General features: G+C 47.8%; 1 protein-coding gene across 4 annotated transcripts in view; it reads left to right on the plus strand.

The window, feature by feature from the left end:
- Nucleotides 1-19,332, plus strand: part of USP24 (ubiquitin specific peptidase 24) — a 2,099,319-nt gene that overhangs the window by 1,437,238 nt on the left and 642,749 nt on the right. For all 4 annotated transcript variants that reach the window (XM_078670143.1, XM_078670156.1, XM_078670149.1 and 1 more), the window contains exons 52-53: nt 3,817-3,912; nt 13,432-13,535. In XM_078670143.1, the coding sequence (XP_078526269.1) occupies nt 3,817-3,912; nt 13,432-13,535 (200 nt within the window). The remainder of the gene's footprint in view (nt 1-3,816; nt 3,913-13,431; nt 13,536-19,332) is intronic.

Below are 19,332 nucleotides of genomic sequence, written 5' to 3' on the forward strand. Positions count from 1 at the left end.
ACCTTTATTTCACCACTAACCACAGTTCGGTGTCCTCCTCTGGGAGGCCGGAAAGGCCACCATCTGGGGTTTCGCCAAGAGCCAACTCAAAATCACCCGCGCGGCACGTGACTCTCAACTCACGCTTCTGGAAGCGCAGGCCGCCCAACTCGAGACACTCCCTCCTGTCGACAGGACTGATGCACAGGGCAGGAGACTCGCATTCCTGAGGGATGAGATCAGACCGACCTCCCTGGAAGCTTCCAAATTGCTTTGGTGATCTTCCGCGGCCCGTGTGTATGGTTGGGGAGACAAAAATGGGAAGCTCCTCCACTGCCTTGCCACTTATCCTAAGGCCAATCATATAATACCGTAGGTAACTGATATTAGCGGCGAGATCCAACGTGCCCCGACAGCGGTGGCCTAATGCTTTGCCACTTACTATGCTACCCTCAATTCAGCCCGCACGCCTGGTCTTTCACTCCAGAGCTCCTCAGGCGGGAATGGTTTCCCCTTCCCCTCCTTAGTGAGCTTGAGGCAGAGGTGCTAGACCTTCCATTTACTCCCCAAGGAGGTGTCTGATGCCATATCACGCATGGCGGCTGGTAAAACACCGGGTCCAGACGGACTCCCCCAAGAATTTTATGCGTCTTACCGGGACACCTTGGTCTCACCTCTCAAGGCAATGTACAAGGAAGCAGTGGAGTGAGGCTCTTTCCGCCCGGAGACAGATCTATCTACCATTATAGTGATTCCTAAGTCTCAGCCCCCATCGAGCTGCTGCTCGGAATATCGTCCCATTTCACTTATCAATACGGAGCTCAAAATCTTTGCTTCCGTCCTGGCCAACCGCATTTAGCTACCCTGATCCATCCAGACCAATGCGGCTTCATGCCTCTTCGAGGGACTAGGCACTGTCTTAGACACCTTCATCTTGCCCTTGCAAACCGACACTTGTTGTCTCCCTACTTGTCTCTCCTTCTTGTAGATTTCGAGAAGGCTTTTGATTCGGTTGATTGGGGTTATCTGAAGGAGGTGTTGGAGCAGATGGGCTTGGAATCCCTTTACGCAACTTAGTGAAGACGCTATATCACCAGTCCCGCAAGCACAGGTCCTTGTCAACGGAGCCCTGTCTCGCCCCTTCCCCATCATTAGAAGAGGTATGCGGCAGGGATGCCCCCTCTCACCGATCCTTTGTGCTCTGGTAATAGAACCCCTTGCCTGCCTTATTCGATCAGACTACTCCCTCACTGGATGAAGATGGCCCTGCTTTGAAGAGGATAAGATTGCGCTTTATACAGACGATGTACTGCTGTTCCTAGCTGACCTGGTCCAGTCGGGGCCCAGATGCCTCTGAGCGCTGGAACTTTTTGAGCGCACCTCCAGCTCAACCCGGCCAAGTCTGTTTTGGTCCCTCTTCACTTGTCCCATGAGTACTTTGATTGGCAGTCGACGATACCCCTCCGATAGCAGTCCTTCAAGTACTTGGGGATCTGGGTAGCCCTTCTCCCTGACCTCGCATGGTCATTGAACGTCACCCCCCTGGTTAGGCGGATTCGTGCTGATCTCCTTAAATGGCGTACTCTGCCCCTAAACCCTCTAGGGAGGATAGCACTTTTTAAAATGATGATTTTACCTTGCTTCCTTTATACGCCTTTTGATGGGGGTCTTGTGATGATGAGCCTCTATCTTTACTACTTACCAACTAGGCTCCTTACGGTTCACGACTGGTTTAATGGCAGCTGGTCCGACCGGCATACCGCCTGGAACTACACACTTTGGGCTTCTCCTCTATCCAGGGGATGCTGTAAAGTCGACGTTGTTCCCCAGGCTCTCCCTGAGGTCACACGCAGAGTACTCCTGGTCTGGCGGGCCTCACTGCGTCATACCCGCTGGCCGGGTATGCTGCCTCGATATACTCCCTTGTGGTGCGGTACCAGGCTCGAGAGGTTGCTTCCCTATCAGGGTTCTGGCACTGGGGCCTCATCGGGATCTCCCTGCTTGGCAATGTCTGGAGTGGTACCCATCTGAGGTCCTTTAAGGATTTACAGGCCAGACACTCCCTCCACTACTCTTTTTCCAGTACTTGCAGCTGCGTCATGCCCTCCGCCCCCATATTCCAGATGGCACTTCCTTGCCAGAATATAGTCCACCCGAAGCGCAGGTCATGACTGGGGATTTGGGAAGAGGAGGGATTTCCTGCATCTATCGTTCACTCACCAACAACACCCCCAACTCCCTCTCCCAACTCCGGGACAAGTGGGAGGGTTGGCTCAGAGCACTAGAAGACGCTGACTGGAGAGACGCCCTGAAGACCCCTAAAACAATCGGGGTCTCAGCAGGCTTTGGTTGTTTCAAATATACTTCCTACATGCTGCCTATCTTACACCGCTGCGTCTCCATCGCGCGTGGCTTCGGGCTGATGCTCTCTGTCCCCGCTGCCCCCACTCTCTTGCAGATTTCTATCACATGGTATGGCTTTGTCCTGCGATACAGGGGTATTGGGAGACCTTAACGGGGGAGCTCACTGAGGTCCTGGGCTGGGAGGTTCCTCTTGATCCTATGTGTGTTCTCCTGGGCATTATTGAGGGATTGGATGGCAACAGGGCAGAAAAACTTTTCCTTAATACAGCATTGGTGGTTGCCAAGAGAGACATTGCAGCTCACTGGTTGGACACTGTCGCGCCCACGTTGACGCGCTGGCGCAGGGGGGTGGATTGGCATGCCGCGCAGGAACGGCCTCTTTATGTGGCCAGGGGATGTCCTAAGAAATTTCGCCGAATGTGGGGCAAATGGGTTGGAGTGCTAGAAGACTAATGTGGATGGCTGCAATCTCTGCATTGAAAGTGGAGATGCTGACACTGGACTTTTGTTTGTCTATCCTTTTATAACCATGTAATGTGTTTTTGCCTTGGTCTAGCCTTTTAAGATGTAAATCTGAATGGTGTTGTTTCCCTTGTTAGATTCAAAACTCAATTATAAAAAAAACATTTTGATGGATACTCTATCTAACCGCAGATTCCTCACCAACCCATCCTCTTCCTGTTTTGTGAAATAGTCCCATCCAATCTATGATAATAAGATTCGTACTTAGATATCAGTGCACTGGTACAATCTGATTATCAAAGGCTGTGTGTCCAACAGCGAGAGCAAAGATCAGAAAGAAACTGATGCCAGTGCATGGAGGCAGCGATTATGTAGGTACACCAGTGTCGCCTCTGGGGTGAGACTAACCATGCCCTAAGTCTCATCTACTGGTGCGCGAGGGAATTGCTGAGAAAATTCACCCAATCCTGCTTGGGGTGGGGGGGTATTAACAAGGTGAGGAATCTCCAGTTAAGGTATTCACTATAAATAGCATTACTGAGGTAAGTAACTTTTTTTTGTTTTCTCTTCTTTTTCAAGCACTTTGGCTGCTTATGACTTCTTAATTAAATGTTCATATCTGTGCATTGTTTTAGTTGCTGATCTCAATGTTCTTTTCATTCGTCTTGAGGAGCACTAACTGCATCTAGTGACTTTTTATCCTGGTACCCAAGATCATACTACTGCTCATACTTCCATTTTGCAACCTTAAATCATGTATTGAATATTTTACTGTTGGTCTCATATTTTGTTTATAATGATTAGATTACAAAACGTTGTTGTTGTTTTTTGGGGGGGTGGCGTAAATGTAGATTTTGAATTGCTCTGATTTCTAGCAGTTAGTTTTGCCATCTTCATTACAATTGGCCTTCATGGTTATTAGTAAACTGGGGGATATAACCTGTCTGCTATGTTCTTGAAAATGTTAGTTATGCCAGAATATAAAAAAAACACAATTCTTCTTTTTATCAGATGGTGAGAGATGAGAATCTCAAATTCATGAAAAATCGGGATTTGTACAATAGCGACTATTTCAGTTTTGTTCTAGCATTGGCTTCTGTGAATGCTGTAAGTAGTTTTTCTTGATTTTTTTTCTTGTTACATGTCTTATCTAAATAGATTGCAGTGCACCTTTTCCTCTTAAGTGTTTGTTGGACCACACATACTGGACTAGATTTAAGATAAGGGAAAGAGTACAATATTTGGGTTATTTTCTCTTGTTTGTGGAGTCCAATCTAAATATCTTAAATTTAAATTGAGATGTTATAATAATTTTTTTACGCTGTGTCTGGAAAAGCCTCATCCAGAAATTGTACAAATGCATTTGGAAGTACTCGTCCTCTAATTTACAGTGCCTTCTCAAATCTACAAGAACATGTACTGTAACAACACAAAAGGATTTTGCATAAAAAAACCTTAATGTGTTATTGCCTCATTTCTCCACCTACTCAGTAGACAATTTCCTAGGTTTCGACACATTTCTTAGCATGTTCACCAAATCTGAAAGAGACACGTTAGTATTAGATTCCTTACCTTAGAATATCCCCAGGCGTCAGACTGGATCCGGAAACTTTTGCGTAGCAGTACCCTTGCGCGTCGGTAGGCGTCGTCTGCGGCTCCGCGTCCGTCGTCTGCATCGTGGGCGCCGTGATGACGTCATCGGAGTACTTAGACGCCGCCTCTGCTTGCTGACGTCAGTTCTTCTTTTTTCCGCGCCAGCAAGCGCAGATCTGGAAAAAGCAGTAACCCTTAGTCAATTTTTGACTAACTTTTTGGATCATTTTTGATAATTTCTCGAAGTCTTACGACTCCGATCGGTGCCGTAGGGATGCCTGGCTTTAGGCACTGCGAGGATTGCGACCGTACGATGTCGGTCACGGATCCTCACCACCTGTGCCTAACTTGTCTAGGCGTCGACCACGACGACAAGGCCTGCTCCGACTGCCGGGCCCTCTCTTCGAAAGCCAGGCGGGAGCGGTCCCGCAGGCGACTCGAACTCCGGCAGTCGGCCCCGCGCCGCGAGAGGTCTGGCCCCACGGGAGGTCGAGGGACAGGTCGCGGGCTCGGAGCCACCACAGTTCCGAGAGTAGGCCGCACTCCTCCGGGTCAGAGGAGTGCGAGCCAAATACAGGCCACCAATATTCAAAAAGAAAACTAAAGATACAGACGCCTCCCTGAGAACCCCTCTGCGGGTTGGAATTATCACCGTATATGAAGTAAGTTCAGCTTAACCAACACAATGACTGATAAATCGCTAGCTCAATAACATTAGCGAGAAGAGTGATGGTCATTTCCCACTCTTTTTATATTGCAGGACAATTAAATCCAACTGGAATTAGGTATTTCTACGCAACTATTAAGAACTTTCCTTTTAATTAATTTATATAGTTCATATAGCAAATGACTATACCACAATTAAACCACATAACATCACCATCCCCGATCACAAGACTCTATAGAATAGATCACCGTCTCACGGCACTGATTTAATTGGGAATAACATGCATATGGTCTCTCCATTTTATATTACGTTCATAGACCAACTGTTTTCATCAGAAGTATTTTCTTTGTTAATCAAGATGGTATCACTTAAGCTAGCATAATGTCAATGAGAGAGTTTTTCTCACCACCGAACTTTTCCTGAGTAACCAATACTCACACACTGGTGTGGGGACAATATCCCCATTCTCATGTAGAGCTTGATGTTTAGCAGTTTGAGTCCTAAACATATATGTTTTGTCTGTTTTTCTAATTCGTACAGCCTTGAGAAAGTCGTGGGAAGATTTCCCATTACGATGAAACACGTGTCGGCTGAGAAACAATATCCAGAATAAACCACACAAGAATAAAAGTGGACAAGAAAGAAAATAATAATTATCATTGTATTATATTACTTGAAAATTTGTGGAAAGACTTACTCCCTTGAGTTTAACATATTTATGACCTGTGCTAAGGAGTGGTTTGGTTCTGTGAAACGTTGTTCCACTGTGGGGTGTGGATTGATCTTCTCCAATGGTCTTTGGTTGAACTACTGCTCGCCCACCTCTATCCTAAGAGTCCATGCTGTGAGCAGAGCACCCTAGCGACTGTGGACACCACTAATCACTAAGAGACCCTGGTGGGCTCGGAAGACCGGCGGCTTGCTCGCTCTGGCCGGGCCGCGTTCGGATTCGCCTTGCGGGCTGGTCTCTCAGACCTGCTGCAGTCTCTAGTTACGACACAGAGACTGGTCTGCTGGCCGCACGCACACCTTGTGAGCACACTACATGAGACCGTGAGAGCAGCTCTCATCAACATCACAACTGGTCTTGGCAGGCTCACTTCTCTACTTTAGGACATGGGACGCAAAGATCCTAAACATCGGACTCTGCCTTTCGAGAAGGTCACTGATAATACATCAGAGTAACTCGCGGACATGACGGAGGGAGCCCAAGGAGGGGACGCTTGCAGTTTGTTTACTGTTTGCTTTGTATAGGTACACAGGTCATTGTTTTATGGCGCTTGTTTCACTTGTACAACTTCATGATTAATGTTTCGATCCTAGGATGGCACTGCTAGGTAATGCCTTCGGGGCTGTCGCTGATGTCATGGAATGTAAGGGGCTTGAACAACAACCGCAAGAGGCGCCAGGTGCTCAATTACATATTGCGTCACAACATTGATATAGCCTGCTAGCAGGAGACCCATATGTCCAAATCTGACACTCCAACAGTGGCTGCAAGCTGGGGAGCCCATAGATATTTTTCCAGTTATAGTAGATATGCTAGAGGGGTGGCCATACTATTCATACAAGGGTCCCATTCTCCCTGTGCAGAGTGATAGATGATGGTGTAGGCCGTTTAGTGATTGTTACAGGCACACTAATTGGCCACTTTTTTGCAATAATAGGTATTTATGGTCCAAATGTCGAATCCCGGGGGTTTTTCTATTCACTGCAAACACACTTATCGGCACTAACTCAGTCTGCTCATTATGGTGGGTGATTTTAATTTATTATTAGATCTCACTAGAGATAGTACCGCCACCTCACCAGACACTAAACACCGCTCTCGCCTTGTAATACAGGATATTTCCTGGCAATTCTCACTGGGTGACATAGAGCGCTCTCACCACTTGATTTCCACTGCATATACGCACTACTCACGGTTCCATGACACCTGGACTAGAATGGACTACTGGTTAGTATCTCCGGGCATTGCTGGCTGGTTCAGAACATTGGCTATGCTGCCGCGGACCTTTTCAGATCACTCCCCGTGATAGTGCGGCTTGATGTCCCTCGTCCAGGTGGTTTTGAGAGGCAATGACTATTTCCCGAAGGGGCGCTACAAGATCAGGTGTTTCTCGAAGAGGTGCGGGTCGCCATTGAAGACTATTTTGACATCAATACAGGGTCGGTGGATACATGGGCAGTGCTATGGGAAGGTTTTAAAGCGTATATTCGGGGGTCTTCATTGCTAAAAACGCGGGCATCCTGCGGGACCTTTGTAATACTTTATCTCGCATTGAGAAGGAAATAGCGGCTGTGGATTAGAAATTACTTACGCAAGCCTCTGGTGAGGGGGAGACTTGGCGTTTGGCTTTGATGGTAGAATTTCGTGACGCTGCATAGAGGGAACTATTATTCCTGGATAAGCACCACACGGCCAGGAGATACGGAGAATGCGAGCATCCTGGCAAAATAATAGCAAACATCCTCCGACCCCCTTATAGCAAAGCTTATATTACCGATATAAGAGGTCCATATGACCAGTTGGTGTACTCCACTCCGGAGATTTGCGTTACATTCCTGTCCCACTTTAAAACCCTATACACCTCCAGGATAAGTAATGATCTTAGCGCTCAGGAGGATTATCTCACTGAAATTGCGTTAGTCTATCTAGAGAAATACATACAGGATTTTCGTGCGGTTCCTATATCCCAGGATAGTATTATGGAAGACATCAAGGCACTCCGGGGTTCGTCTGGGCCTGGTCTGGATGGGTTCTCCGCAGATTTCTACAAAGCATACAAAGATACCTTGGTTCCACGTTTGATAGAAGTTTATGCAAAAGCGCTGGAGAAGGGTATTCTCCTTCCCACTTCTAGAGAAGCTGTCATCATTCTGCTCCCTAAACCGGGTAAAGATCCTTTGATATGTGGCTCGTATAGGCCCCTTTCACTATTGAACCTGGATTATAAAATATTGGCCAAGGTGATCGCAATCCGTCTTTCTTTATTAATGGAATATATTATATCCCCGGCCCAGTCTGGGTTTGTTCCCCACCGCTCCACTTCACTTAACCTCCGGACCCTGTTTGCAGTAATTCATAGGATAGACCCCGAGATTCCAGCAGCTGTGGTGTTGCTTGACGCTGAAAAGGCCTTTGATTAATTAGAATGGCCCTTTTTTATTTCGGTGATGCATCGCATGGGTATGCCCGAGGGATTTGTTTCCACCACCACCCTCTTGTACACTGGGCCCTCCGCCAGACTGCGTCTTAACGGAACGATATCCCAACCCTTTTGCTTGTCTCGCGGCACGACACAGGGTTGCTCCTTGTCCCCTTTATTGTTTATTTTGGCAATGGACCGGCTGATCAGACATTTTCAGGAGCGTCACTTACACCGCGGTCTGCAGTTTAAAACGGATCCTTTGCTTGTGTCCCTTTATGCGGACGACACTATTTTATATGTGAGGCACCCACAACTTAACCTAGAACCAATTATCAAGGAGATCCTACGGTTCGGCCGGTTTTCTGGACTTGGTATTAACTGGCACAAGTCTCTGATTTCCCCGCTAATACGCAGTACTACCCCTTGGGCCAGGTTAAATTATGGCAGGTCGGTTAGCTCATTGGAATCACAAATAGAGAAATGGCTTTGTCTCCCATTGTCCTTCCGAGGTTTTTATACTTTTTTAATAACATTCCCATTCCCCTCACTCAGTCTTTCTTCTTACAACTGAAACAACATCTTATAAGATCAGTGTGAGATGGCAAGAGGCCATGGGTAAGCTGGCAGACTCTGACTCTTCCCTACGAGAGGGGTGTTTTTGTGTCCCAGATATGTATTTATATAATTTAACGGCACAGTGCAGTTATTCCTTTTCTTTTTTTTTTTTTATATAAACATTTTTAGTTGCATTTTGAGTAAAGCTCAACAGTACAGTCATACATTTTGCAGCGCTCATCCCTCTAACCCCTGGCCCTCCTCCCCACAATATTGAGCAGTTGGTAGGTAACATCTTACACAGTTGAATAAGAAGGTTGATCGGAGAGTAAGCTGTTCTCAAATGCATCTCCCCGTCCCTCCCGGCAGCACCCACCGGGACCAATAAATTAAGGAGAGGCTCAGCCATCCCCCAGCCCTCCATCTAACCCATGATAATGTCTCCATCTGGACCAAATCCTTCGGAACTTCTTAGGGCATCCCCTGGATTTGTAGGTCACCCTTTCTGCCGCCATGTACAGATCTAGCCCAGTCCTCCAGTCTTGCAAGTCCGGGGGAACCGGGGACCCCCACCGTTTCGCTATGTCCCTTTTTGCTACTACCAAGGCTAAAACCAGAAAGATCGTGAGGGGGCGCGGCAGATCCACGTCATTAGACATCCCCAGTAAAGCCAGCTTGGGCTCCTGTGTAATTGGTACCTCCAATATCTCCTGTAGTTCTGAGAAAATACGGGTCCAATAAGTTTGAATCACCTCACATGACCATAATACATGATAAAAATCACCTCCCGCCCTGTGACATCTAAGACATCTGTCATTCTCTACTTTCCCCATTTTATAGAGACTAACCCTGTCGTAATAGGTTCTGTGTAGTACATTGTATTGTATGAGGCGGAGTCTGGATTTTATCGCCACATCTCTGGGACGCATTAACACCATTTCCCAATCTAGGTCCTCAAAGACCCCTACCTCACTCTTCCAGGTACTTCTAAGCTTCGCTAGGTCCCCCAGCATGTTGTTGGTTAATGTTTTGTAGGTGAGTGAGACAGCTTTCCCCTGAATCTGTTCCTGTAGGAGTCTCCCCTCCAATGGTGCATATTCTGACAATCCCGACAGGTGTACATTTTGTGCCTTCCAAGCATGGCGGAACTGGGTATATTTATAAATCTGTGAGTGTTGGAGTCCAAAGTCGGCTCTCAGAGCCTGGAAGGACTTCAAGTCCCCTTTGGCTATCACATCGCCAACAGTGGAGATTGCGATATCGTCCCATCCTGGGCCGGACTGGGAGCCAAAACCGTCCCTGGCAAAGTGCTCGGCCGGCCCCCCCGCCCCCCGGGCGGGAGTGGGGCGAGCGCTTTGCCAGGGCCGCTTTTCAGCCGATTTTGTTAAAGGGCCGATTTTGCAGCTATGCTGCAAAAACGGCTCTGCAACAAAAACGGCCCCCAGGGCCCAAAACCGGCCCCCACCCTTGCGGCCGACCGGGGGATTGCCCGGTGCCCACAACGGCCAGTCCGGGCATGGTCCCATCTTTTGAAACCCCTCAGTTTGTGTAATTCATGTAGCCACACACAATGCCTCAGTGGTGTCTGTCGGGTGGGAGTCCTAGCCCATCCCGTACGATTCATGGCTGTATTCCAGGCGCGTGTTATCAGAGTTGCGGGAAGAAGTGATCGGTTTGCGGGGCCCCCATATAGATAGTGCAATATATTATGGGAGGACAATTTATGTTGTTCTAATGTATACGTGGGATGGTCTGCCGATGTGTGTAACCATTCATTGATTGGGATCAAGTGTTCTGCCCAATAGTAGGCCTCTAAGTTCGGGAGCAGGATTCGGCCACTATACTGGTGCCTTTGGAGCGTAGTCAACGCTATTCTAGGTTGTTTTCCCAACCAGAGAAAAGTCTGAAGGTCCGAGTGGAGTTTACGCAGTAGCGTCTCCGGGAGGGGATAATACTCATTTTGTAGGGCATATAAGTATTTGGGAAGAACAATCAAGTTATTCCTTTTCTTGATACTACCCGGACGCCCGGATCCCTTACTTGCGACCTGAAGCAGATTTGGTGCTTTCGCAGAAGTTATCCACTGTTTTACCCAAAGGGATCCCGAGGGACCCACTAGATATCCAGACATTTTCCACCACTAGCTGGGCGTGGGTAAAGTTGCGGAGATTTTTAGGACTGGACCTATTGTTTTCACCGGCTCTACCACTCCCTAACCCTTCATGGCTCCCCATTTCGGGCGAAACAATAGTACAACGCACACTAAGTTTGCAATCCAAAGGGTGGGTGACCTATTTCCAAAAGAGCATTCCTTTTCGTTGACAGAGGATGTTCGGTTCCAAGACCGCTCCTTCATGGACGCCTTCATACTGAGGCGCATGCATTCTCTACTGAGAGCCACCTGTCTCACATTTCCCATTGCGCCCGAACCTACTGCTCCATTAACGTTAGTTATTAAAAAACGCGAAACGGGCCCTCATTTAATATAAAAAATGTACAAGGTATGCATCTCTGCCCGCCCCTTCACGGACGTGAACATTCGCACAGCATGGGAACATTACTTAGGCCGGCCCATTTCAGACGACCAATGGGAACAGTGTTGCAGAGTTACGAAGGAGGTGTCTCTCAATAGCAAGCACAAACTCCTGCATTTTAAATTCCTTCGCAGAATGTACCTCACGCCCGCCTGGTCACATAGGATAGACCCGTCTAGGCCACATCATTGTTGGAAATGCTCAGTCTCCCATGCAGATTTTGCACATTTGACCTGGACTTGCCCCAGAATCACCTGTATTGGGAGCAAGTACATGCAACACTTAGAGACATGATCTCCCTGTCTCTGACCCCCACCCCGAAAATCGCACTACTGGGCTACATGGTTAACTTCCCCAAGAAAGTGAGGAGGTTTGCAGCGCTTGGATTCCTGGTGGCCAAACGAGAGATTGCATTAATGTGGGGCAAGAGACAGGGACCTACACTACAGATGTGGCTCCGAAGCCTAGCGTACTGTAATGTGAATTGTGAAGTTTACGCATCCCTGATGCCCAGCTCCTCACGCCCTAAAGACATCTGGGACCCTTACAGGGCGTATATAGCTCAGCAAAACAGAGACTCTGATACATAGGTGGAGAGTGGCATTGTTCCAGAGGGGGTGGGCTGAATGAACGGTTGGTGGGTAGGATACTCCTGTTGATGTTGTATACTGTATTCATATCTATGTGCAGCGCGCTCCTCCGGGACGCCTCCGGATCACAGATTTTGCATTTGGGGTTATACCTGTAGAAGGGAAGATGCTTAAGGTTGTTGAACTCGTGACGTGTTAGTTTGCTCTTAGCGATTTGTATTGATCTGACAGATGGACTATTTCTACTAACGCCATATGTTTCGACGTGTACATCACAGTATATCATTGTTGTATAATGGAACGCCTAACAATGTACCGCTATAGTACTGCTTTCTTGATCTTTGTGTATCAAAACCGAAAAATAAAGTTTAAAGAAAAAATGGACCGGCTTCTTTACAGCCTCTCTGTTTTTTCACAGTGCAGGCGGCAATCTGCCTGCCCTTTTGAAGGGGATTAGAGATCCCCTTGCAGGCGGGTGCAGTCAGTGACCGCACCCGCCTGCAAGGGGATGTCAGGGCAGTCCATGTGACTCCCTTTCCCCCCTCCAGAACGCTGCTGTCAGGGGGTGCATTCACAGTGTGCCCTCTTAGAGCTTCTTTGCCTCCGCGCCAGCGTCTGTAATATAGTGCAGAGGCAAAGGGGTTCCCTCATTTGCATGGGGCATTTTATGTGCGCTGGCGCTATTGGTATTACAGAAGGGGCTGCGCAAACGTCTGCGGCCCCCTCAGTAATACCAAGGCACTGTATGTAATACGCCCATGATGTCTAATCTGCTTTCAGTTTTAAACCTACTTGTAATTTCTGTGACATTTTGAAACAAGAAAGGCCTCCAGGAGAATCAGACCATAGGATGTTTGGATTATTCAGATAATTTAAAGGTTATTGATGAGGTAGCGTTGGCTGATTTTGGTGCACTGAGTGATTTTATTGTATACGAAGCTGGCAGTGTTTTGTTTTTTTTGAATATTTTTTATTTGCATTTTATTAGGTAACAACAATACAATCATGTCATCATTGGTCAGCACATCCTGCTCCCCCATCCCCCACCCACCCTCACCATGAAAAGCAGCACATTGTTATACAAAGCGAACCCTTTCACCAATACACCATCGATACCAAATCTGCTTCGCCTCATCAGGCCACCATACAGTGCGCCACTGTCCATGAAAGGATCGTTCTCGAGTGTCCGCTTTCATAACCCCCCATCTAGCCCATGGTATTTCCGCCATTTGCTCCAGACTCTCTAGGCTCTACCAAACTTCTTTGGGCATCCCCGAGCCTTATACGTAACCCTTTCAGCTGCCATATAGAGAACTAAACCCCTCCGCCACGAAGCTGGCAGTGTTGACCTACGAAATCAGGTGGCGTTGAAGTATCCCAGTTTGGATATTGTTAAATGTTGGTTTCATGGTAATACTGTTTCATGGGGATAAATGTTTTGTAATTTGAAAGAGTGGAATAAATTGTGGAAAAATGTATGTATTGATAAACCAGATTTGAAAGTAAGTGATTAAAGTGCAATTAATGTTTTGCAGACCAAGCTAAAACACCCATTCTACCCAACCATGGCGAAGCTGAGTTTACAACTTGCAACCCAGTTCCTCTTCCAAACATATCTGCGCACAAAGAAAAAACTAAGGTAAGAATGTGAAATCTATACATGATGCCATGTTGTGGGAGTGCAAATTATAATACCAGATTCTGATAGTTAACTGCAGGCCTGCAGACCAGAAGCGATATTTCTTTTTAGAAGACATGTCAGTGTGGTGTAATTTCTTTTTTTTAAAGCATGTAGCAGGCTACAGAATCAAGGTTTGCAAGGTGAATACAGTTTCTTCCCCGGGGCATCCTGCTTGATGTGTATAGGGGCCAACAATCTTGCAAATACTCACACCGGAGGAGGACGAACTTAGTTGTAAGGCTAGCCAATGTACAATATGACTTATTTACTCCAGAATCTGAAGTACCATGTAGATTTGCCCATGCTGCTAGTGAAACCTAAGTTGATCATATTCTATTGACAGCCACCAGCATGTTAGGAGTGACTCACCCTGTGGCCATTAGAGGTGGAAAAGTGGAAGAGGGATTTCAATTCACCCGTTCACTCTTTTGTACAATATATATTTTAACATGCCTACAGTAATATCTGTTTAGTGAGCGGTTATGTCACAGTATAGATTTTATTCATTCTGTTGCACTATGTGTTACTATAACATTCAAACATTTTTCTTAATATAGTCCATGCTTTGGTACCAGCAGGAGTGGCCTCTGGAGACGTACCTTGGCAAAACATGTTAACTCAAACATGTCAGGGTACTGCTGGTTAGGATTCTTTCTAGCTTCTTTATGTTTCAAGCTTTTGACATCCAACCACATATGTAAATGATTTTGCTAGGTCCATGCTATACAAATACCTTCCATTAACTGAATGACTCACAATTTAGAGGCTAAGACCTTACTGAGTCTGGGAGCCAAAGCCTTCTACATTCTCAAGGCAGTTGGAGTAATCTAGTCCCAAAAAGTAAAGGTAAAATAATGCAAGTTTATGTCAATTTTGTATTTAGGAAAGCTGTTCATTGTAGGAAGGTAGATCCCTGACTATGGTTGCCCCCAACTTTTTGCCTGGTGTTTTGCTGGTTTTCTGACTTAGTTCACCTGGGGCCCTGCTATTCAGGACCCCAGGCCTACTGCTCTCTGTAAAATGGATTCCATGTACCTTAGGTACATATCTAATTGGATACTGAGTCACCTTATCAGTCCCTGTACTGTGTACCTTAGGTACCCAGGGCATAGGTGTACCCAGGGCCTACCAGGGGCTGCAGCATGTATTATGCCACCCCTGGCTGGCCATCCAAATCTGACACAACTGGCTGCACGACAGCTGGGGCAAGGTGGTGTAATCACCCTTTGCTTTAGATATAGTATACCTATATCTAAACCTAAATGGACACACAGATCTCCTATCAGTCACTCCTATGGCAGGCCTTAACAATCCTGAAGGCAGAGTGCTTGGAATCGTGTGAGATAGTGCTCTGGTATGAGCTGAGCCTGTCTGCGGCTTTCGGGATCCATCCCTTAGCCGTTCCCATGATATCGCATACCATATACTCTTAAGTGCATTATAATCCTCGCGGTTATATGCCAACTCTGGTATCGCTTTATCAAAACATGTCGAGTAAGGTGTCATACGAATTGGAATACTAACCCCTCGCCAATTCTGGCGACGGGGCTAGCATTCCACCCTTCTAGAGGGACACGACATGTTGGTAACCTGTAACCCCGGTTAAAATCAGACAGAGCCTTAGCTCCACAAAATGGATGCTGCCACCGAGACACAAGTCTGCCCTCCTGCTGCTGGGAGTCCTCCCAGAGCAGGAGGCAAGGACAAAGGGTTTCCTGCCAGGGGCGGTGCCAGCACCGTCCCAGACAGGGTTTTGTGTATTCTAGGTAGGCAGGGCTTTAGAGGAAGGTGACTGCAAGTGGCACCCCGGTGCTCACTGTGCATAGGCCGGCTTGAACCAGTTCCAGGGGCACACCAGACCCTGAGCTGGGGAAAGCCCGCCAAAGGAGAGGGGTGTAACCACCCCCCTCCTAGTCCCACCCATAGGGCAGGACTTAGTCGCGTGCCAGCCCCCTTTTTCAGGATAAAGGTAGGAGCAGGCCCCCTTCCAGATTAGATCAATCTTTGAATCCTGAACCGACCTTCTTGAAGAAGAACTCAAGACTCTTCCCAAGATTTCTCCCTTGTGGCTAAGGAGTAGTCACCCTGCAGCAGCAGGCACCAACCAAGCATTGCGGTTTGTTGCCAGTCTCTCCTTCGGATCAAGACTGCTCCAGCACGACAAGAACCGGCTTCCCTGGCACCTCTGACCTCAACCTACATCATCAGCCCAGCTGTGATCCGTGGGTGCGACGAGACCTCGAGGGACCGGCCATCTTCAGAACTGTGCCAAGTGCTTTGGGGTGAGAGAAGCCCCGACCCTGAGCAGCTCCAGCACGGAAGTTCAGCCCCCCTGCATCCACGAGATCTGCGTGGGGCCCTTCTGCTTTTTGCTGCTCACCGCGTTGTCCAGGTCGCTTGCCCATTGGCTAGTGGCCCCCTCACGACGCTCCACGACGACAAAGACTGCTGGTCTGGTTGCTCCAGACTGGCCCTTGCTTCCCTTCCTCAGAGAAGCACCCCGGACCCTCCTGGTCCACTCAAGACGCCATTTTAGGTCCACCGCGTGGGCCTTGCATTTGCCAAGACTTGTTGCCCAATACTGGGTCCAGCGACGTCAGAAGCAGATACCTTCGTGGGACAGCTCACACCTCCATCCTGGTCGCCGACAACGCCTCCTGGTCCGAGAGACTGCAGAGCCCAGCAGCGCCCACTCACCTGGCTGAGGTGACTTCGTCCGGTGCCATCCTGGTGCCCACTCAAATCACTGGCTAGTGATTCAGAACTTGGTCCCCTCTGCTTACAGGTTTCTTCTTCCCTGATCCAGGCTTGGATCTCCACGAACTTTCTTCATTGGCCGCCTGCCAGCAACTTCTTTCTTCAGGCTCCTGGTTCTTCAACGAGGGTTTCCGACGCAACTTCAACCCTATGCAGCCGCAGCCCCCGGGCTAGGTAAACTGAGTACTCCGGTGCTCCAGCATAGTCCAACACCCTAAGTGTTCGGATCCACTCCCGTTTTCGACCCACCTAGTCGGGTTCGCCCGAGAACAGTAACTTTGCAATTGCTAGCATCCATAGACTTTTTCCCGCCTTACGCGTGAGAGTTCCAACTCTGCACACGACGTCCACAGGCCTCCTGCTCCTAACCTAAGTGTTTAGTATTGTAGGCCTAGCGTTTCTAAAGTCTAGAAAAGTATTACTTACCTGCTAGTAATTTCGCATTCCACTTACTGAGTATATGGTTTTTCGTGCCCCTCGGGCATCTGTGTAAATTGTGCGACTTAAAGTATTTTCGTAAGAGTTTTGTTGTGTGCTTAGCTCCCTGACTCATAAAGAGTTCAGGGTAGACTTGTTATAAATAAATATCTGTTTATTTTCATAACAACTTGTGTGGTGTCCTTTCACTTGGTGTTCAAGGGGTAATGTGATGGTAAAACAGCTGGCTTAACACGCCCTCTAGAGTCTTAGCCTTAGACTGCTCGTATCCATGCTACTAGGATAGCTGGTCTATAAGGTTGACTTACAACCAATCATCAATAAGGGTTGTTTGGACTGATACATAGTGATCACTAGAATAGTGAGCACTGCATATCAGGCCAACTTCTCACATTGGTGAGCAGCGGTTGGGATTTGAGCTTGCTGTTGTTTTACCACACGTATCCTAAGAATATCATTTGAAAGATCACATAAGTACTGAGGTACATATAACTTAGCTTAGAATACTCTGAGTTCTACTGAACCAGCTGTTGTAGCTCCTAGGGCCTAGCACACCCTAAACTACAACTCTAGCAAGGGATCAGTAGGCAAACATATAGTGTAGGTAAGTGCACCACTTACACCTCACTAGAAAAGCATGTCTACCCAGGGAGAGTCTACTGAGACCCCCCTTGTGGTTATTGACCCTCCACAGGTCACTTCAAGATATGCAGCTCTCAGTTTCCAGGAGATGAGACAAGTGTGTACCTCCAGGAAACTGAAACAGGGGTCTAACCCCACCATTCCCTTTCTGATAGGTCTCTTAGAGACTTATGATGCTAGGAAAGCATCCCAGGCAGATGGGAATATGCCAGCATTAGAGGGTACTCGTGGTGATCCAGACCTCCTTGACACTGAAAATGCAGTTGAGGAGGAGGATCAAGAGGAACTCTCTGGGGATGAGGCAGACAGGCCTGAACTAGTCAGCAGACTCACTAGGGCCAACTTAGACCTGCTTGGGAAAGGAGCTGGGGGCCCCCCAGTACTGACCCTAATCAGGCCTAACCTTGGAGTTAGGAGAGATAGATCTCTTTCTAGGGACTCCATTAGATCTCTGCACTCTAATGCCTCTTCTCAGGGGAGAAGGAACTCTCCCCAGAGGAGATTGACTTCCCCTCAGAGAAGAGAGCATGAAGCAAGGATGAGACAAGCTAAACTGAGGATTGAAAGGGAAGAACTTGCCCTGGCCAAAGAGAAGCTTGCCTTTGCTAGAGAGCAGCAGATGAGTGGGATAGTTCCCACTGGTGGCAGCAATCTCCCAAGAGAAAAAGAGAAGGGTTTAGATACTAAACACCTGACAAAGATAGTGCCCCCCTTTAAGCAAGGGGATGACATCCAGAAATGGATGGCTGCTTTGGAGAGGGCCTGCACTGTGCAGTGCATTCCCCAGAGTCAGTGGGCAGCTATACTGTGGCTCTCCTTTGATGGCAAAGGTAGAGATAAGCTCCTCACTACTAGAGTTGAGATGTGGGAGAGGTGTGGCGCCGCGGCCAGGGCGACTGACGCTGGAATCTGGCGACCACGGTTCGATCCCCGGCTCCGGCGGCAGGTTAGCCCAGCACCATGTGACTCTGGGCAATAGCTCGCTTAATCTTCCCGACGGCCCCCAGCGCCTAGAGACCCTTACGGGTGATTGTGCGCTTCACAAATGTGGACTTTACTTTACTTTTTTATGCTAACAATTACCAGGTCCTGAAAAATGCACTGGTTGATGGGTTTGGCTTAACCACTGAGCAGTACAGGTTGCTGTTCAGAGACACCCAGAAAACTCAGTCTCAGGACTGGTCTGACTTTGTTGATTGTGCCACTAAGGCTTTGGAAGGCTGGCTACTGGGTAGTAAGGTTACTGATTTCAAAGGATTGTATAATCTAATTATGAGAGAGCAAGTCTTAAATAATTGTCAGAACCAGTTATTACACCAGCACCTGGTAGACTTTGATCTGACCTCCCCACAAGAATTGGGTAAGAGGGCAGACAAATGGGTCAGAACCAGGATTAGGCCCAAGAACCAAGGTGGTGACCAGAAAAAGGAATCAACCAAGCCTCAAGAGAAGGGTGGGAATAAATCTACAGATCAAACCACATCAGGGCCCCAAAAATCCTCTGAGGGGGGTGGGTCCCAGAATCCTTCTAATAACCAGAAGAAACCTTATTGTTATCCCTGTAAACAGGTGGGTCATTTGAAAACTGACAGCAGTTGCCCAAAGAACAACAATAAGGAGAACATACCCCCAAGTAACATTCCCAAACCTCCTGTTACTACTAGTAGTAATCCCCCAGGTGGTGGGAGTGCCCCCAAGAATTTGGGTGCATTTACTTTGGGAGTTCCTGGGGACTCTGGCCTAACCAGGTCCCCAAACTTAGATACTCTTGTCTGTGAGACTGGCATGGGGTTTGCCAACTTCACAACTTGTCCCAACACTTTGGGCAAGTACAGACAGGAGCCCCTCATCAATGGTATAAAAGTTGAGGCCTATAGAGATACAGGGGCTAGCATCACCATGGTGACTGAGAGTCTAG

This window comes from Lissotriton helveticus, chromosome 1_2, assembly GCF_964261635.1.
Source record: "Lissotriton helveticus chromosome 1_2, aLisHel1.1, whole genome shotgun sequence".
Classification (NCBI taxonomy): domain Eukaryota; kingdom Metazoa; phylum Chordata; class Amphibia; order Caudata; family Salamandridae; genus Lissotriton; species Lissotriton helveticus.